The following is a 20,599-nucleotide window of genomic DNA, read 5'->3' as shown; positions in this document are numbered from 1 at the left end:
AGACCGAGAGAACAGAGAGTCATACTGTTGGTGCGATTGTTTATTGATTCATCATACTATGTTTGGGTGTCACTTGAACATATTGCTTAATCACTTTGTGTATATTTTGCAGGCATCTATGTGAATTTGTTTTTGCATCGAGACGATAATTATTTATATGATTTGCATGATGCATGGGTGAAATATACTTATTTAGGTAGTTTCCCTTGCTGTAGATCATCCTCCTTTAAGGTGCCATTAACAATTAATATTTCCTTTGAACTGTGATATGATCATGATTATCTTGACGTTAATGTTTGTAATATAAATTAATATTATATACTTTACTAAGTATCAGCAAGACATTTTTCTTGTACGAATAAATGTGTAGTGAGATCAGAACTACGACTCCTAATATATGATAAACCTGTCAGCTAGGCTATTAACGCGGTGATAATATCTAATTGATATCCTACTGCTATTGACTGGTACTATTCTTGAGGAATTATTATAGATCTCAGGTATAATATGTATATTAAATTGCTGTGTATACTTTGTTGTTTTTAGGAGTGATTAGCAACCATTATCTTACCACTTTCTAATTGTTCATTCTTTATCTTTATGATGTGTAAAGAATATTTTTAATAAAATCATAGTAGTTTTTTGGGGAAAATACTGAATAAAATTAACATATCTTTGTGCAGGTGACTCACCCTTGCTTTGGAAGAGAGTTTAAATGTTGCCGTGTGAGCGAATTTCCCGAAACTTTGGATGAGTGATAGTGTATTCAATTTATATTTTATATAATATATCCTCATTTTAAGTTATTGAAATATAAGATATATTGCCCCATGTTTTATAATAACCTCTCATTTTATTATAAAATTAAATTTAATTATATATTATTATACTTAGGTTTGGGAATTTTTTTTTTTTATACCCAATTGTTCCCAAATTTTCAAAAAAAAGTGGATAAATCCTATCCTATATGGTGAACATAAAACTCTCTCTATATTATAAAAAATGAGGCGTTGGCCCAAGGTGTTGCCCAATAAATAGTGGTATCCCCCTAAATAAAACTTGGGACCCCCCTCCATCACTATTGGGTTTTTTCCCTAATTTTGTTTATATCAATAACTACTACACCCCTCCCGTTCTGCATGCACCCCATTGGTAAAAAATATAATCAAACTTATTTTATCCCCCCTTTGGGGGAAAAGATGGGGGGTGTGAAAATAACCTTCTTAGTTATTTTTCTATATTTTTATCGTGTTTTATTTTTATCTTTTTTATGAAAAACAATAATTTTTTTTTCCATGTTTTTTACTTTTTTATTTATTTATTGGGTTAATGTGTGCAAAAAAAAGTTTTTTCCCCCCCAATGAGCCGGGGTTAATAGATATATACCGATATCCCCTTTGGGTTATTATATAATAATCATTTCGACCTTTTATTATTTATCCAAGTTCTTTTTATCCGCGGTGTAGTAGTGGTATTTTGGTTGGCCCCTAACCTCCTACCTTTTTTTGATGGGAAACAGGGGGGGTCCAATTGCCCTTTTTTAAAATTTTTTTTTTTTCCCCCCGGGGGTTAAAACAAAAGCTTTTTTATTATTCCCTTTTTCTTTGCCCATCCCCTTTTTTTTAAATAAATTGTGAAGTTTTCTTTATTAAAATGGTTAAAATATTTTTTTTTTTCTTTTGGGCCTATTTTCTGGTTTTTTTTATTTTTATTACCTCCACCTATTATTTTTATTTTTATTTTATAATAAAAAAAAAATACAACCCAAAATTAAAACAGAATAAAAGCCCCCCTTTTTATTATTTTTTATCCTCACCCCCCCCTTATTTTTCCTTTTTTTTCTTATTTTTTTATCCCCCTCCATTTGAACAAATATATAAAATTGGTTATTTAAACTTTTAAATTCTAACCCTTATTTATAAAAAAAAAAATGACTTAGATTTATGTATTTATTATTTAATTATATATTATATATTTAATTTAAGGATGGCACTTTGGGCACCGATAATAAGTATTGAGACTTACTCAAAGAATGACACTTGGGGAGGTGAAAAAGAATTTTGCCCCGTTATTTAAAACCCTTATTTTATATTTTGTTTTTAAATAATATTGCTAAGTCCCCTTTTTACTGCTTGGGAGTTTTTTCAAAATCCTTTTTTATATTGACAGTTCTTAATAAAGATACCCCTAGACCTTATTGATTTTTTATATATTTATTGTATTTTTTTGAACCAAGCTATTGGGCCCCAAAAATATTTTGGGGGAAAATTTTTTTTATTTATTAATATCAAAGCCCTTGGTTTTAAATGAACTCAAATAAAACCTATCAGGAATTTTTTATTTTTATTTGATGTGCAATAATCTAAAAAACACTAGTATCCCCCCTAATATTAAGCAAAAGTTATTCACCCATTATTTTATTAAAGCCTTGCCTTTTTTTTTTTGGAGGAAGGTAAGGTTTTCCCCCCACAAAATTAAAGGATACTTATTTATTTTTTTTTATGGCATTAGCCAATCTTGAGGAAAAAAAGGAACCATATTTCCCCCAAGAGGGTCCACCCCTTTTTTTTTATTGGGGGGTATTTTATATATTTATTTTCAAAATCTATTTTTATAATAATATATAGTTTATTATTTTATTTTTTATAAACATGGAATGCCACAAAAATAAAAGGGGGGAATCATAATAACATATTCCCCACAGAAGCGAAAACCCCATCAAAAACAAAGAAATATATTTTTGAGCCCACTTCTCTAAAGGTGAGTTCTATGGGGGGGAATGGTAATTTTGGGAGCTTATTAAAAAATCCGGTAGGTGACCCCCTGGTGGAGATCAATACGGAAGTAGATTTTATGGGGGGGAAAAATTTTTCTGCAAAAATAATATATGAGATAATTGGTTTTTTTATTTATTTATTTCCCCCTATACGGGGGTATAATAAAAACCTATCGAACCCCTTAAATGGTGAGAAAGTATTAACCCCCCCCCCCAGAAAATGGAGGAAATTTTTTTTCTACCCAAAGAATAGTGACAATAAAAATTATCCCCACCCCTTTACTTTTTTGATTTTGCTTTAACAATTTTGATTTTATATTTTATTTTGTAAAGTTCTTATCAAGTTTATAATTCTAAACAACATTTTTAATAAAAGCATATATTTTAAAGTACAAAATAATTAGATATTTTCTCACCCTCACCTTGGTTATTATTGGGTAAAAAAAGGAGTTTATAAAGAAAAAACCAATATCAAAAACCGAAAATTAACAATAAAATATTCCCCCTAACATAATAGCCTCTAACTTTTTTTATATTTTTCAATTTATTTATTAATATTAATTATGATAAATATGCACGAAAGCCCTCCAGTATTTTAGTTAAAGAAATTAAAATATTTATAAAGGGGAAATTATAAGATATTTTGGGGCCCCAAATAAATGTATGAATAATCCCTAATTTTTGATAAAGGTAATAGATTAAAAAATTCCTTTAAAAGTTTTTATTTATTTGATTTTTATATTTTTATTATATTATAATATTTATTTTTATTGTTTCCCACATGAGTTTTCAATAATTAAAAAAACAAATATAATCCAATTAAGAAAACTCAAATATAAATATAAAAATTACGGTTAATAATGTTTATTTTTTTATCCCCTATTTTTTGGTTTTTGAAACCCGGAATTATGGGGTGGGTTTATATATTTTTTTAAAAAAGCCTATGTAAAAAATTTTAATCCCTAAAGAAAAGTATATAAATGGAACGAATATAGGAGGGTAAAATCTTATTCCCCCTAAACAAAGGTTTTGGAAAAAAAGCGAAAACACAACAAAATATAATATTAACAAAAATATATTACCCACCAAATACATTAATACATATAAATGGAGTATTTGATAAGCCTCATTTAAAAAATAAATAGCTTTTTATTTCTTTATTTCCAACTTTTTACATTTCCATACTTTTATTTGTTGTCCTAGGAAAAAAAGGCAACAAGTAATTGGTAGGCTTTTTCAAAAAAAAAAAAAGCAAAAAAATCAAAAAAAGTTTTAAAAAAAATCCCGAAAGGGCCCGCATCGAAATTAATTGGGGAAGGCCCAGCAGGCCAAAAATTAGAATAATTTTAAGCGTAAAAAACAAGGTAATTTTTTATTGGGGGTCCCTCTTGTTTTTTTTTCAAAACTTCCCCCCCATAAAAAATTTGGTTTTTTAATTAGGTATAATTTTTTTCCACAGGATTAGGGTAAAAAAAAAAAAAAAAAAAAAGTTTTTTTGGAAAACTTTCCTCTTTATTTTGAATTTTATAGATTTTTTAATTCCAAAAAAAACCTCTTTTTTATTTTGGGAAGAAAAGGATTCCAGCACCAAAGCCTTTCCTCAAGAAAATGGGGTGGAGGAAAAAATTTTTCAGAAAAATAATATAAGGGTTATGTTTTTATTTTAGAATAATTTTTAATATAATTATTTCCTACACCTAAAATAACAGATTTTTTGGAAAAAACAAATATTTTTAGGAGCGTTTTTTTTTTTGAAGGTTTTTTTTAAAATAATATATAGATGCATAGAGAGACAATCTTCAGTTAAGAGATTTTAGACTCTCCTCTATTTTAATTAATATGTTATAAAATAAAATATTAAAATCCTTTAAAAATTTAATACTTTTAAAGGAAATATTTATTGAAAAAATAATATAATGCTTTCACACCTTTTTTAGGGAATAATAGGTTTTATTTTTTTTTTATTACAATATAAATGCAAATATTTAGCAAAAAACCTTTTTATTTACAATCCCCATAGTAATTTATTAATTTTTGCATTAAAACTTTTTACCCCCAAAACAATTTGTTTTTTTCCCAAAAACTAAACCATAATAAAACTAGCGTAAAAAACCCAATATAGGACCCTCATTTTTTTATTCAAAAAAGGCCGAATATAAGTATAAAAATTGGGGGGTGAGAAGCCAATTATTTTCCCCTATAACAGGAAAAGCCATAATTAATGTTATTATTTTTTTTTTTATTTAATTTAATAACTTCTTACAACGGTGAAGAAAAACTTTGTTTTAGGTGGAGGAAAAAAATAATTAAAAATTTCAAAGAGTGAAGAAAAAGCTAAATATATTCTACCAAAAATAATTTCTTGGCCCCCTGGGCGACTTTATATATTATATATCAAAATTAAATTCTTCCATCTCATAATATTTTGTAATAAAATCATAAAATTTATCGAAAACAAAATATGAAAAAATATTATTATTTTAACTATATTTCTTTTATTATTTATTATTCTTTATTATGTTTTTTATTTTAATTTTTGAGCTTTTACCATTAAGATCTATCTATTCTTAAAATTTATGCCGGCCATACTCTTATCCTCTTTCTCCCTTGTTGGATAAAAAAATTCACCTAATTGCCCTCAATTTTATTATTTTAACTATGTTTTTAGATTATTTTTTTCCTTGTATTTGTTACAATAATCTATTGTAAACATATAGCAATAGTGTATTTTTTTTTTTATTAATATCCTTTATAATACCAAAATTTATATTTTTGATATTCAGAGAGACTGATTTCTCCTATCTCTATGACGTGAGAGTGTGTGCCTTAAATATAAATATATAGTTGCTACAAATTCTTATATCTTCCAAATAATTGATTGAAACGAGTGACCAGTCTATGGCCTTTTTTATATACCATATAAATATTATCCTTTTTTTTATCTATCCTAATTAATACTATTTTATTTATGGCTCTATAAAAATAGTCAATACGGGGAACACAATTTTTCTCCTTTTTAGTTTTAATATAATTGGCCGTGGGTTCCCTGTGTTTTGGGGGGGAAAATTCCACTCTCAAAAGAATCTGGATTACAATGTTTTTGAGTGCTGTTGTTCTCATATTGTTACCACCTGTTTGCATTGATATATAAACCGATATTAATCGCCCTTTTTAAATAGCAAAAGAGATGTCTGTTGAAATAAAAGACCTTTTTTTCATAATACAATATTTACCCCGTGACACTGATTCTGCCCCTTTTTTTTGTTCAGCTCATATAGGAATTATCTTGGGAATATTCTAACTTTTATGAATATCTCTATTTCCTAATTTAGCAACTATTTTAATCTCTGTCGCTCTCTTCGCGATTGAAACTATATCCAATATATAATTAGTGCTATTTTATTATTAGATTTGTATTGAAGAGGATTGTTATGCATGATTGTTGTCACTCCTAAATATCACAATTTTTTTGTTGTACCTCCAATAGAATTTTTGTTTGGGAATTAAATCTTGTTTTTGTGGTTGTTTTTTGTCGTTTTTTTTTGTTTGTCTCTCCAAATACACTAAAGAGGCGCATAATGAGAGATAGCGTTATGGGATTAGACATGCGAGAAAAATAGAAGTTTTGAGGTTGTTTGAGTAGTATATGAGATTCGTTTTTAAAAATAAGAGAGAGGTAGGTAGAGAAGATTTTTGGGGGTCAAGATGGAGCTCGAAGAGGTACCTAAATTAATGATCGCCCCCCTCGTTTTTTACATAATTATCTTTAGAGAAAATTTACATTATAAATGCGGTGTATTAATATATTAATAGATATAATATTTGTATTCCTGCAGTCTTTCAAACCCTTAAATGCAGAGTATAAATAGGCCCAAAAATCCCCTTATTGGGTGTCCCCTTTGCTATAAAAAATGGCTTCCCCTTTTTTTTTTTTTTTTTTTTTTTCTGGGAAAAAACATGTTTATCCATGGAGTGAGAAATAGAAGGCATGAGTTGTCCAATATCTCATGGTTTTTGGATTTTTAATATACTTGTGAATAACAAATGACTTTTCTCACATATATAGAGATAAAATTTAGATGTTGAGTGAGCGGGTAGAATGATTTGACCACATTTAAGTCTCTTGTGAATATAGGTTAATTATTTTTATATTTTAGAAAAGGTATATTTAAAGGGAGATGACAAAGATGTAGTTTGAATCCTTCTTTTAAGAAGCTTTTTCAAAGAAAAAATAGTGTGGGAAAATCCCCTCGAAAATAATTCCTTAAAACGCTTGTTTTTTTTTTTTTGTTTTTTTTAGGATATTTTTTAACTATTCCACAAATAATCAAAATATAATAATTGGTATTGATATAGTGTTGAGTTTTAGGGATGGAAATGGGATTCAAAAGAAAATAGGTTATTTTTATTAATTTCCTTAGTACACTTTTTTGTACTTTTCCTTTTTTTGGTTTTTAGGACCCACCAAACAGCTCCTAAGGGGTGTTTTGTTTCAAATCCGTATTAAGTTTGGGTATTAAATGGATATGGAGTTGCACAATTGAAGAAGTAATAATATAAACACCATTTATTGTTTTTTTTTTTTGTATTATTTTTGGTGGTTTGGATTTTCTCTTGGATTTCTCTAAAATAATACTGGTACTTTGTTTTTTCTATTATATTAAAAAGGTTATCGTAAATTTGGAATCTACAAGTGTGTAATATTTTTGCTTTGTTCAACTCAAATTGTAGCATTACCAAATGCCAAAATTTTATAATACGATGAATATACTATCTTGGTGAGGTTACCTCCCACAAAAAACAAAATAAGATTTATCAAATACTGTCCAATTGAGAGGTAAGCACACACATTTATAGGTATTGTCAAAATCCTCTCCAATGAGAGGATTTAGAAAATTCTAAAAATTAGGCACTTTTTTACTTTTGGAATTCAATATTCTAAAAAAATTCTTAAACAAACATCATATATGAAATCCCAATACAAAAAAAAAAACTCACTTTTTATCCCAAACTTGTGATCCATACCAAATGCCAAAATTTTTGATTGAAAACAAACACCCCCTAAAAACAACAGATGATAACATGACAACATGGCAGCTTTGATCTCAACAGCCTCATTTTTATTTGGCTTTATTATACCAATTGTTTATTAGTATATAATCAACAATGACTATCAACTCATATATCGTAACTCATATATCGTTTTGTATGACAAATTACAATGAATATTAATGCCACAGATGCAGGCTTTATCAGAATTTGGGACTGATGATGACAAACAATGAAACTCAGCTTTGTCCTGCGATCTTCATTGGGCATTGGCATTAACAGGAATCAGCACAGCACGATATGAGCCCAAGATAAGTAACATGATTTGAGTTGATACGTTCACTTATCTCCATCAAAGCTCCACCTTCTCAAATTCGTGGTGCCCGTTCGTATCTTTGTCGCCTGGAGCTGGTAGTTCCTGGCCCTGACCATTAGAGGTCTTCACTTCAACGTTCTCCTCGATATTGCTCGGTTTTCCCTGCAATTTAGTGAAATGTTCTCAACTAGTGAATAAAAGAATCACCTGGGTACAAATGCCAATTACAATATCATGTCTTAAGAGCGGGAAAAAAAAGTTGGATTTCTTGAAGAGTAGCTGCTGTAATATGATTGTCTTTAAGGCTTTGCTTGAATTAGAAATAGGGATGATCAATTGGTATTTAACCAATTAGATCATTATACATTCATAGATCAGCTGTTCGATTTGGGAAGGAGAGTGGAGAAAGCAGATGACACTTGACAGCGCAACTGGGTTCTTTTATCCCTCAAACTTCCCCTTTATCATCCTTCTCTGCGTGAATGTGCAAAGTGCTAATAGTGTCGGGTTACTTGCTTCAGATTATTTCCTAGCTGAGAGGATAGAAAGGTAAGCCTTTAACTTTGTGCCACAAAACATAATTTATAGTGCCAGTATCTCTGTATAACAGCAGGCTTTTATCTGCTGGCGAGGTTCACTCTTGATCGTAGTTGCTTTGCTCCAAAGCTAGGCACCAAATCTTAGAGCATTGATAATAGGTTGGCAGCCAGCAATCTAAACCGTATAGATTAATTTGGGGCTTTAGAGACTTCGGCTCCAGTTTAGAGAAGAAATATGGAGATCCTGCACTTATGACTTCCACTGATATTGCATACAAGCGGAAGGGAACTGGCACATTACAATATATCAAAATTTCTTTTTGTTCCATTAGGTTGATCTGAATTCTCTGTTTCACTCACGACTGTGTCAGATTCAAACTCTGTAGTATTAGCATTCTATAATAATAGGCCAACTCTGAACAATGTATATTTCAACAATATATAAGATATTAACAAATAAGAGGTTACCTTATTCTTATCTCGCCACCCGAGTCCAAATGGCATAGAAAGCAAGCCTACTTTTCTGGCAGGGAAATCTTGAGATGGATCCTGATTGTATCTTGCCGGTTGATTATCCGCAGAAGGGGTTCTATAGAAAAATTATCACAGTCATGAGGCAAATAAAAAGTCACATATTTACAGATAAATTGTGAGTGAGAATGTTTTTCAGTGGAGGGAGTACATTAAAAAAACACGATCAGAGCAGTAAAAACAAATGTTGTTTAGTACTAGCTGAGGGTCAGGGGGGTTAACGCTGTAATAATGGGAGTCTCGAACTTGATTGTTTCATGTTTCAAATTGAAATAAAAAATCACGACAAATTGTGAAACATTAAAAATGATCCAGCAACGAATACAACAGATATAAGTATGTATAGATTTGTAGGTATGAGACAATCAGCTAGCTTGATACCTTGGAGATTGTAACTTGTCTTGGCTAGATTGATACTGCAGAGTAGCTTCTAACATAGATTCTGCCATTATTGCTCTCTTCTCCATTTTCGCAAGTAAAGACATGGCTTCTTCATACTTTTCCTGCACACATCTGATAAGGTTGGGTAATGCATACAAAATATATTGCTTCCAAGTTCTAGCTAGAAAGTACACTTTCTTGAACACAGACCTAATCTAATGTCCACAACCGAGAAAAGCATATTACAATGTAAAATAAAATTACAGTGTAAATAAACAATAATGATGCAAAATATCAAAGGTGAGAAAGAACCTGGAACACATGAGCAGAATATTTCTGGGCAGCAGCTTCTTGTTCTGCAAATATCCGAGCATCTTCAGTCACTTTCTGCTCTTGTTCTACTCGCATTAGAACCTATAATAGTTATAAGAGAATTTTTACAAAATGTATATACTCCTATGGAGCATCAAGATAAACAAAACAATAGAGATAAGCAAAGTCAAGCAAAAAAAAACCACCTGGAGCATAGCATGTTCTTGTTCCTGCTTGTCTTTAAGAACTTGCTGCAACTGTGATACCTCTTGCTCTAATTCCTCCACCTATCAGAAAATAGTGAAAGAAAATAAGCTTAAGAAAAACGAAGGATTAACATGCATAGGCTAAAGGCACAGAAGTTCAAAAAGAAGTCTTCCTACATATAACTGCTTTTCATGTCCATTCCATTATTATTGACACAAAAATCCATTTAATTAAGGGCTCATGTTTTTTCAACTTTGTACAAAAGCATTGATTCAGAGCAGCTACAAAAGGCCACGAGCCATTAGTCTTTCTACAAGGCTTATGTATATGTATCTATGTGCGCATACATGCATGTGTGTAGTGTGTGTGCGCGTGCATACGTAAGTGTGCGCGTGCGCTCGAGATGAAGGGAGGGAGGGAGGGGTAGCAACTCATTTTTCTACATGAACTACCAAGAGATACAACATAACACTGAAAACACACATGCACAGGCAAACGCCGGCCACACACAGTGACGCACACATGTATGTTTGTATAGTAGATGAGAAACATTATGATTAATCATGTGAAGATCACATATCTGCATCCAACTCCTTTATCAAAAGGGTAATTTGAGTCAAGTTAATTATGATCCACAAGGACCACAACTGATTGCACCTGACAAAAAGTCAACTTCAGGTCAGGTATGGGTCCAGCTTCAAAATTTTTACCACAAAATTCCATATAGATGATAAGATTGAAGATCTATTAATTCAGTACTGCAACATGAAAATAGCCCTACAAAGGAAAGCTTTAGAAACTTGTCTCTCTGCTGCAAGATTTACAACTCTCTTTGGTTCTACAACATCAAATGACAGTCTGCATTTCATGGATTTCTCATTCACCAATGTATAAAGGTAGAGTGCAGGACTTGATTCTGATGATTACAATATACTGCATTTTGTATAGTCATCACTTGGACAAGAAGTTGAAAAACCCAGCAACTTCCTCTGCAACTAAATTGAGTAACTGAACTATTCTGAAATATACACATATGGAGAATAGCAGGGAGGACACAATTTATGAAGAGGTGGAAGTTGAGTTACAATCTGCTAGGTAGGACATGTGGTTGAATCATTGGGAATTTAGTCGGCGTTTTAACATATGAAGATTCAATCTGCTTTTAAGTTTTTTACCAACGTAGGAACTTAGGCAGGAAATCCAGTGGGAGAACAAATGGTATAAGTCTGATGAATTACATTCATTTGGGCCTCTGTAAGGTTCAGAACTTATTTGTTCAGACTCTACTTATAGGTCCCTAAAAGAACCAGGTTATTTCATAACATATTCAATTATTAAAATTTAGGTATAGCACTGAAATCCCATGACCCAGCAACAATTGAAAAAATGAACAAGGATCAAGACAAAAGGAATCTAAGATTCCAAGAATGAAGCAGCTGGTGCAGATTCAAAACCAGTCTAGTCGTTGAAGATCAAATCAAAGAGTATCTTCCATTTCACTATATACCTGACTAATTTTGAATGTGGAAGGAAACAGCGTAAATATTCAGGATCTTCACACTATTTTCTTGAAGCTTAGAGATGTAATCATTAAATCAGCTGGCAATCGCCAAATAGATTGTGTAAACGTGCTTCCAGGACAGTTACAGAAAAAAGAAGCCATATAGCAAGACACAATAGTTGCCTATACTCTGCATAGTTGAGACTGCAGATATATATACCTTAGCACTCAAAAGGCGTCTATTGTCCTGCTTGACCATCTCCATCAATGCTGTCTCCAGCTCTTCAGCTCTGAGGCAAAAGAAAAACACATGAATAGCAACTTAAACTAAGAAAGGTGGGAGGTAAGTGCAAAAATCAAGAGCTGAGAATAGGGATAACATTTTTCTGTAGGTTATCGTTAGAGGGGAAACATGTATAATATCCCACAGACCAGGCATAACTTCCAATATCACAAAAAGATGCACGTACAAAAAGATGCACGTATATGCCCGCATAGAAAGTAAATTAAACAAATTGAATAAGAACAAGTAATAGATTATCCTTTTTATCAGAAAGGACGCATAAGACTGAGCCTCAAATAAACAAGAAGTATCAATGTTTCGAATATGTTTTCCAATGGATATTGTAAGTCGCAGCCAATGTAGAATATTTCACTCTTTGAATTTATCACACAGTTCTCACCGTGAGAGTAAAACATAGCTTCCTGTAGAATGGCTTCCCCCTTTACTCGCCTTAAGTCTATGTACGTAGTATTTGTGTGACATGTGGAATAATGCAATATAATACTTGGATGTAGGTGCATATGCATTTTTGTAACTATCCAGGAAGCAGATGCTCATTTCCCTTCTAAGATATTTTATATTTAGTCAACTAACATTAAATGACAGAGCAACATCCAACCTGAGAAGGGCTGATCTTTTCTCCTCCAGCAATCTGCATAACTCAACCTTCAACCATGTCACCTGAATTTAGGAAAATAAAACAAAAACACCAATTACTGATCACATCTGAGCTGGCTGATCCTTGGTCTTCAAGTGCATTAAACAAATAAAGGAGTTCAACTTTTACCATCTGGAAACAACCAATGAAAGAGTAAAACAGAGACATAATACTGTACGCTAATTCTATCACTACGATTTGCTTGCGCTCATCGAGCGCTCGATTTTACTTTGATTTGCTGTGAGCACCATACTGTGCCTGAGTTCTCAGCAGATGGACGAAGCTTGAAGAGCTATATAAGCTTATCCACAATGATAGATGACTTGATCAATGAGTGTGTTTCCTTTTCCACTGTGGAGATACCTCCATCTCAACTTTCCTTTAGGATAAAATACAGCATAACCATCGGTAACAAGAAACAGCCTAACCTATGGATGTCTATGTTTGATACCGTGACAAATATAACAACTTAGATACTACCTATCAATGACCTCCATATTGGCAGACCATATTCCTTATCTATTTTAACTTGGCTCGNGCATTCATATAATACTGATTAAGTAGGCCTTGTTGGAATATGTATTCGGTGATGGTTTACTACCACAGACTTATTGCCTTTAATAAACAAAAATGATAAAACTACAACAAAGTTAAGCAACAAGAAGATTGCCTGTTCTTTGAAATCAGGTTCAGAATCTGACTCCCCATTAGTCGTTAGATTACCGAGAAAACCATCTATATTTGCAGAATCAATCTCCGTTTGATCCAGGTCCCCGTTTAGCTCACTCTCACCTGAGCCATCTGTTGAGTTCGCTTCTGTGAGTATTGATCCTGCTCCATGTTTAAAACTATATAGCTTTGAACCAAGACCCTGGGAGTCCTTCCAGGCACAAAGTCCTTTGGACCTCTCCTCCAAAGCAGCTAAAACTGCTGGTCTATGTTTATTCCTCAAATCCTGAAGTATGAGTTCATTTACAGCTTGATATCCCATGCAAGCTGTCAAAACAAGCTGACTACTGTCAAAAGTTGAACCAGCAAGGGACTGCAATAAGGTAACGGCATCTCCAGCATCTTTTGTAGTCACTAACGCAGGCCCTATAATTAAAAATCAGTCATAAAGTTAGAATAAAAGGTTTAACATATAATGCTCAAGGACAAAGAAAAGAAAGGAAGCTTCTGTTTATTGTGTATAAAAATCAGAAACCAGAAGCAAGAAACTATTACCATAAAACTCCATTAAGGCAAGAGCTGTACGAAATAGCATGACCCTGTTTCCATCAAAGAGTAGCACATCCCACACGCGAAGAACTGAAATAAGTCGAGTATTATAACAAGGATATCGCTACTACCCGCCTTGAACTTTGCAATAACAAAACATGGAAATTCTGTCATAAGATAAACAGAAACTAGAGGTTTACCACTTTCCCAAGGAAGTGTATTCACGAATATTGAAAGGAACCAGGGTCCAGTGACCCATGCAACCTGCACGCCTAGGTAGTCCAGATGATTCACTGAAATGACATGTATAAATTCACACAGTAATTAATAAGTTCTACATGCATCTTCAACTAGTATATACACCATCACTCACCAAGTTTCGGAAATCGCTCACGCACTAACTCCTCCAAAGCAAGCTGATCCACCTGCACAAAGATACATTAAGTATTTTCCCCAAAAACTACATGATATTCAAAAATCTTTACCATCAAAGAAAGCAGACAATAGAAAGTGGAAGATGGTTGCTTGATTCACTCCAAACAACAAAGATACACAGCAAATACATTACCTGAGATTCAATCATTTCCTCAGAATAGTACCCATCAAAGTAATCATCAATAATACCCGTTAAAGCCCTGACAGGTTTCCATATAATTAGGATCAGTAAGTTCTGACTCCTACCATTATTCGTACAAGAAAAATGTTTGCTATACTTAGTAAGTTATATATACAACAGTCAAATAATCATGATCATTCACATTCAAAGGATATTTGTTAAGGCCTTAAGGAGGAGCTGACAGGGGAACCTACCAAAAAGCATTTTCCTCAGGCATCAGCAATAGTAATAGTCCTGCAAAAAAATTCATGGCCTGCAAAACCCAGAAGAAAAGTTAAATGGAAATTATAACAATAGACAACGTTTTGGGTTAAAAACTTAAAAGTTCACAGACAGGTAAAACATAATTCTTATCCACTATACAAGTACAGGGAGAGATTGTGGTGCAAGTATCAATACCCCTACCAATATCCACTGTTCATTGTACAAGTATCAATGTTGACTCTTAAATTAAAATGTCAAACAGGCTTATCAGTAGAAACCACCAGTAATTCATGGACACTATCCAATGAAGAGCTAGAAACATAGCTCAGACACATGCTTCTGAAACAAGCTTTTAAATGTTACTTATGGGTTTACATTTGCTCAATCTCATGATACCTAGAAAAAGATCTATTTATCCTAAATTTAACACGCAAACAATATAATCTGTTATATAATTTATATAATTTATATTATATATATATTATATTATTTATATATTATTTATATATATTAAGATATAATATAAATTAATTTAATATATATATATATATTATAATATATGCTAGCAGTATTTACTACAACATTTACTACAGCATGCACATTGATATATAATATATAATGTTATAAATATATAATATAATATATATATTATATATATATACTATATATATATAATATATAATATTTATATATATATATATATATATTATATATATATTATATATATATATATATATATATTATATATATGTTTAATATATATATTATTATATATAAAAATTATATATTATATATATAGTATATATATATATTATATAATAATATTACTATATATATAATTTATAATTACATATATAAATAATATTAATATTATATATACATATTATATATATATAAATATATATTATATATATATTATATATTTATATTTTATATATAAATATATATTATATTAATATATATTATATATTATTATATATGATATATTTATATTATATATATAAATAATATAATATTATTATACATATTATATATATATATCTTATATAATATATATATAATATGCTACAGTAATTTACTACAGCATGAACAGTGATATATAATATATAATATTTGTATATATATATTATATTATATATATTTATATTATATATTATATATAAATAATATATAATATATATCTATATATATATTATTATATATATATATAAAAAAAATAACAAATACTATATATATATATATTAATTATATATATTATATCATTATAAATATAATGATATATATTATATATATATATAATAATGATTATATATATATATATATATATATATATATATATATATTATATATATATATATATATAATTATATATATATATTTATTATAATAATATATTATTTATATATATATATATAGGGCAGAGGTTAAATGCAATATATACTATATATATATATATATATATATATAAATTATATATATATATCTATATTATATATATATATTATAATTAATATATTATAATATATATATATATATAGAATGTATTATATAAATATTATTTTATTAATAATTATAATATAATATATTAATCTTATATTAATCTTATATTATAAGCCATTAATACATCAATATCCAACGCCACATCCTCTCTCAGTGTAGAATTTCACAAATGCCTAAAATATAATAGTTTTAATTTTTGGGATTTGATATCCCAAAATTGGTTTTTGAAACAAACAAAGTTATCGATTTCTAAAAACTTATATCCAAAAAAAAGATGAACAAGAGAGAATTTCACAAATCCTAATAAAATATTATTTTTAAATTTAGGGATTCAATATCCCAAAAAAAAAGTGAAACAAACAAAGTTATGGATTTTTTAAACCACAAAAAAGCACTTTTTACATCCCAAAACTATCATATCCCAAAAAAAAGCAAAACAAACACCCCCTTAGTTTATTTCCGGTGGATGTGGGCCCCCCCGATCGGTTACCTTTTGAGGCGTGTCAATGTAGGACGAGAATTTTGCCAATTTGGTAAGATGTTGTTGAAATGAGACCTCAAATCTACTAAGGGCCTGTTCGTTTGGCCAAAAAAACTGGGAAATCAAACTTTAGGAAACCTATTTCCTATTATAATTTTTTGAAGTTGTTTTGGTTGGTTTTAAAAAAAAAGGAAATTATGAATAGAAGATGAGATGAGATGAGTTGTCACCTTATTATGGATGATGTGACGTGATTTTTTTACAAATTTTTTGAGTTGTTGTGTTAAAAATAGGAAATGAATTGGCAGGTCTTATTATTGGATGATGTTTTGAGTTGTTTGTTTTTGGTTCGTTTTTAAAAATAAGAAATAGATGAGAATGAGAAATGAGTGAGGCTAATTTATTGGATGAGTGACATTATACTTAAGCGAAATTAATTTTCTTGTTTTTTTTTGAGAAAATGGGTTGTAAATGAAGTTTAATGAGATGAGATTGAGTTGTCACAATATATTGGATGATGTGTGTGAGTTTTTCAAAATGAGATAAAATGAGAGGTTGATGAGTTGATGATTGTACACATTTCTGTGTTTGCCGTTTATTTTTAAAGTAAGAAAGGAGATGAAATGAATTGAGTGCGAGGATAAAAAAATTAATATTGTGGATGTTGTGGGGGAGTTTTAGGGGATGCGAAATGGGATAAAATATATTTTATTAATTCCTCCCCTGTACCGATTGCCTTTTTTTGGTTTTTTATGCGAAACCAACCAAACAGGCTCCTAAGGGTAGTGTTTGGCTTCAAATCTATAATTTTAGGATATATGGATTTCACATGAGATTTAAAATCCATAGGTGTTTTAGTTATGGTGGATTTTCTAAAAATATTGTTTGTTTCATTAATATTTTGAAATGAATACTACAATTGTAATATTTTGTTTGATTTCAAGCTCCAAATGTGTAGCATTACCACAATTCCAAAATTTTATAATACGATGAATATTACTATCCTTGTGAGGTTTACCTCCCCAAAAAACAAAATAAGGATGTTAATCAAATACTATCCAATTGAGAGGTAAGCACACACATTTATAGGATTGTCAAAATCCTCTCAGATTGAGCAGGATTTAGAAACATTCTAAAATTAGCCACTTTTTTTACTTTTGGAATTCAATATTCTAAGAAAAATTCTTAAAACAAACATCATATATGAAATCGCAAGAATACAAAAAAAAACTCACTTTTGGTTGCATCCCAAACTTTGTGATCCATACAAATGCCAAAATTTTGCATGAAACAAACACCCCCTAAACAACAGTATGATAACATGGACAACCATGCCAGCTTTTGATTCTTCAACAGCTCATTTTTATGCCTTATATTATACCAATTGTTTATTAGTAGTATAATCAACAATGACTTAATCACTCATATATCGTAACTCATATATCGTTTTGTATGACAGAATTACAATGAAGTATTAAGCACAGATGCATCTTTATCAGAATTTGGAACTGATGATACAACAAGGCAAACTCAGCTTTTCCTGCGATCTTCATGGGCATTGGCATTAACAGGAATCAGCACAGCACGATATGAGCCCAAGATAAGTAACATGATTTGAGTTGAGTGTGTGTGTGTGTGAGCGTCTACTGCAAAGAAGATTCAAGTACCTGGCAGTAACCAACAGATGGATTATGCCGAGCATATGCAGTAAGCAATCGTCTTAAAGCATTTCTTCCGTCCTCATCTAAAGCAGGATGCCCTGGGAAAGTTCTAGGTAAATCCTGCAAAAGGCAAATGAAAACATGCCGCTTTGATGACTCTATCTCAACTAGTAATTCTGGGATTTCGTGACATGATAAATACTGAAACTAGGCTTCAAAGTTTGCACATAAAACAACCTTCTCAATCTGCACCTTCCATTTTTCAGGTGCACACTTCTCGGATCTTTTGGCTCCATCGTCAGTACTATTCAAAGGAGAAGCATCAGAAACCTTGTCATCACCATTATCACTTTCTGGATTTAGCAGGTTGCTATAGTACCCTTCTATTCTTCGCATTCCAATACCCAAAAAGGCTTGCCATAGCTGCACCAAAAACATACATAACTAGGTACAGCCATAACAGAAGCATAAAAGAAGTGGCATTAATTTCACAACACAGCACTAGATTCACCTCTCCTCGCAGAGCCATTGGCAAACCCCCATGAACTAAACATTCCAACTCTTCTTTCCATGGGGAGGATGATTCAGGAGCTGCATGTTGACTAGAGGCATTAGTGCTATCAGCAGAAGTCGCTTCCTGATTTGGATCCGATCTTTCCACATCATAGAACTCATCATCGGAGTCTTCAGAGTGCCTTGATTCTTCAATTGAAGCAAGATGATTAGCGTTTATGCCTAGATCCTCACTGTTTTTTTTGGAATCCTTAGCATCCTTGACGCGGGAACTCATCATCTGTTCAATGGAAGCAAGAGAGGGCCTAATCTGAGACCATATCTGAATATTATGGGTTTTAGCCTCCTTCTCCACAGTTTCCTCATCGGACTTCTCTTTGTCCTTCTGATCACCATTGTCTTGTGACTGTGCAACCAAACTCTCCTCGGTGTATTGTTTTTCATTAGATTCAGCTTGCCTTTCCAGAAAGTTTTTCCACCGATCTGATCTCTCTTCTTCTTCCTCCTAAATTACATACAGCACACAAATAAGTCATAAAAGCAGTATTATATCTGTTTCTAAAATGAAAAGAAATTGAAGCATTGCCTTGTAGATATTTGCATACTCTCTATATGTCTGCAAATGTTGCGGTCGGACAGCAAAACCATATGCATCCCTGGTCAAACTCTCAACAATAAGCACCAACTAACATAAGCAAAAATAAAAATAAAAATGAAGCATTCCAGTCAATATGGACTCAGCAGCATATTAAAAAAACAAATAAATCAGTCAGATCCCTACCATTTAAAAAGATAATATGCATATTCTGTGATACTAAAATATTAGCTAAACATTACCTCGTTAATTGACATGCTTATAACAAAAATTAAAAACATAGAAATTAATTGGCTAACAAGAGACACAAATTGCTACACAAAGCAGTCTTCATAAGAGCCAGGAAGGTATAACATTGGAGATCTAGTAATGAATCCCACCGATTAGCAGGATCCTATCTCAATCAAACATAATCGATAGACTAAATCCTAGAGTCTGCTATTAACTTAAATTCATGATGCCAATCAACCAAATCCTAGATTTTCAGTAAATAACCCGATAAAAAGATAAAATCAAAGCTCTAGATCAAATCTAATAAATAGTAGCTTAGATTGCCTCATCGTTTACACGAATCACCACAAAAATTAAAAATTAAAAATTAAAAAAGTCGTTCTCTCCTAAAAAGAGACATCAATAAATTACTAAACAAGACAGCCTCCACAAAAGCTACAGGAGGGGCTAAAAGTCGCATCTTCAGTGACGAAGTCCACTAAAATTACCAAGATCCAACTACAATCAGCCTAAATTAATGAAAAACAAACCCTAGGTTCCGATTAGCCAAACCCTAGAAAACTTAAAATTTACTTCGACCGACTAAACCCTCAAATAGCAGTAAACAATCCAATAAGCAGCTAAAAAGTTCGAGCTTTTATAGTAAGATCCAATCAAAGACGCAGATCCTAAACCTAGATCCGCCGGCGAGAGAGGAAACTAGCGATCGGTCTCGGTCTGATACCGACCAAAACGTAGCAAACTACATTGCGAGGTTCAAGCAAAAAGCCACAAAATGAGGGTCTAAATCGCAAAAAAAAGACGGATCTTTGACCGACTGACCTCTTGTGCTCGAACGTGAAATGGGGGAGACTCATCCCCTTCATTCTCTCTCTCTCTCTCTCTCTCTCTCTAGCTTTCTCTCTCCTCCGAGATTTGGGAAATCCGATGATTTTTCGGTTGGGTTTTGGTACCTATAGGAGGGGCGTGGATTGCGGTGGCAGCGAACGCACGTGAGAGGGGGGCGGCGGCGGCGGCGGTGGCGGGA

At 31.5% G+C, this 20,599-nt stretch overlaps 2 protein-coding genes across 4 annotated transcripts in view; both read right to left on the bottom strand.

Moving 5' to 3' along the window:
• LOC109821911 (leukotriene A-4 hydrolase homolog) overlaps positions 1-1,150 on the bottom strand; it is a 5,095-nt gene extending 3,945 nt beyond the window's left edge. The window contains 1 exon segment of the mRNA XM_020388068.1: positions 1,146-1,150. Within this exon segment, the coding sequence (XP_020243657.1) occupies positions 1,146-1,150 (5 nt within the window).
• On the bottom strand, positions 8,164-20,593 carry LOC109851319 (TBC1 domain family member 8B-like). 3 transcript variants are annotated; one of them, XM_020421389.1, is made up of 18 exons: positions 20,395-20,593; positions 19,333-19,402; positions 18,745-19,251; positions 18,471-18,656; positions 18,240-18,353; positions 14,582-14,640; positions 14,340-14,406; positions 14,145-14,196; positions 13,972-14,064; positions 13,778-13,861; positions 13,224-13,648; positions 12,515-12,576; positions 11,833-11,902; positions 10,111-10,191; positions 9,905-10,006; positions 9,593-9,714; positions 9,149-9,269; positions 8,164-8,303 (listed from the first exon to the last, which is right to left on the bottom strand). In XM_020421389.1, exons 1-18 carry the CDS (start codon positions 20,436-20,438, stop codon positions 8,178-8,180), a joined length of 2,385 nt encoding a protein of 794 aa, XP_020276978.1. In that variant the 5' UTR covers positions 20,439-20,593; the 3' UTR covers positions 8,164-8,177. The 3 variants fall into 3 exon arrangements, with proteins under 3 accessions (XP_020276978.1, XP_020276979.1, XP_020276980.1); XM_020421390.1 differs by lacking the exon at positions 20,395-20,593 and having other exon boundaries at positions 19,352-19,402; XM_020421391.1 differs by lacking the exons at positions 8,164-8,303; positions 9,149-9,269 and having other exon boundaries at positions 9,593-9,724.

Source organism: Asparagus officinalis, chromosome 8 (genome assembly GCF_001876935.1).
Source record: "Asparagus officinalis chromosome 8, Aspof.V1, whole genome shotgun sequence".
Lineage (NCBI taxonomy): Eukaryota > Viridiplantae > Streptophyta > Magnoliopsida > Asparagales > Asparagaceae > Asparagus > Asparagus officinalis.
The sequence above is the reverse complement of the archived record's forward strand: the minus strand, read 5'-3'. Positions and strand labels throughout refer to the sequence as shown.

Bases quoted from the DNA above. Each gene is read 5' to 3' on its own strand.
- LOC109851319 (XM_020421389.1), bottom strand. From the start codon at position 20,438: ATGAAGGGGATGAGTCTCCCCCATTTCACGTTCGAGCACAAGAG. The intron at 14,407-14,581 runs GTAGGTTCCCCT...GAAACCTGTCAG, and splicing joins CCTGAGGAAAATGCTTTTTG to GGCTTTAACGGGTATTATTG. The intron at 11,903-12,514 runs GTTGGATGTTGC...CTTTTGCCTCAG, and splicing joins AAAAGATCAGCCCTTCTCAG to AGCTGAAGAGCTGGAGACAG.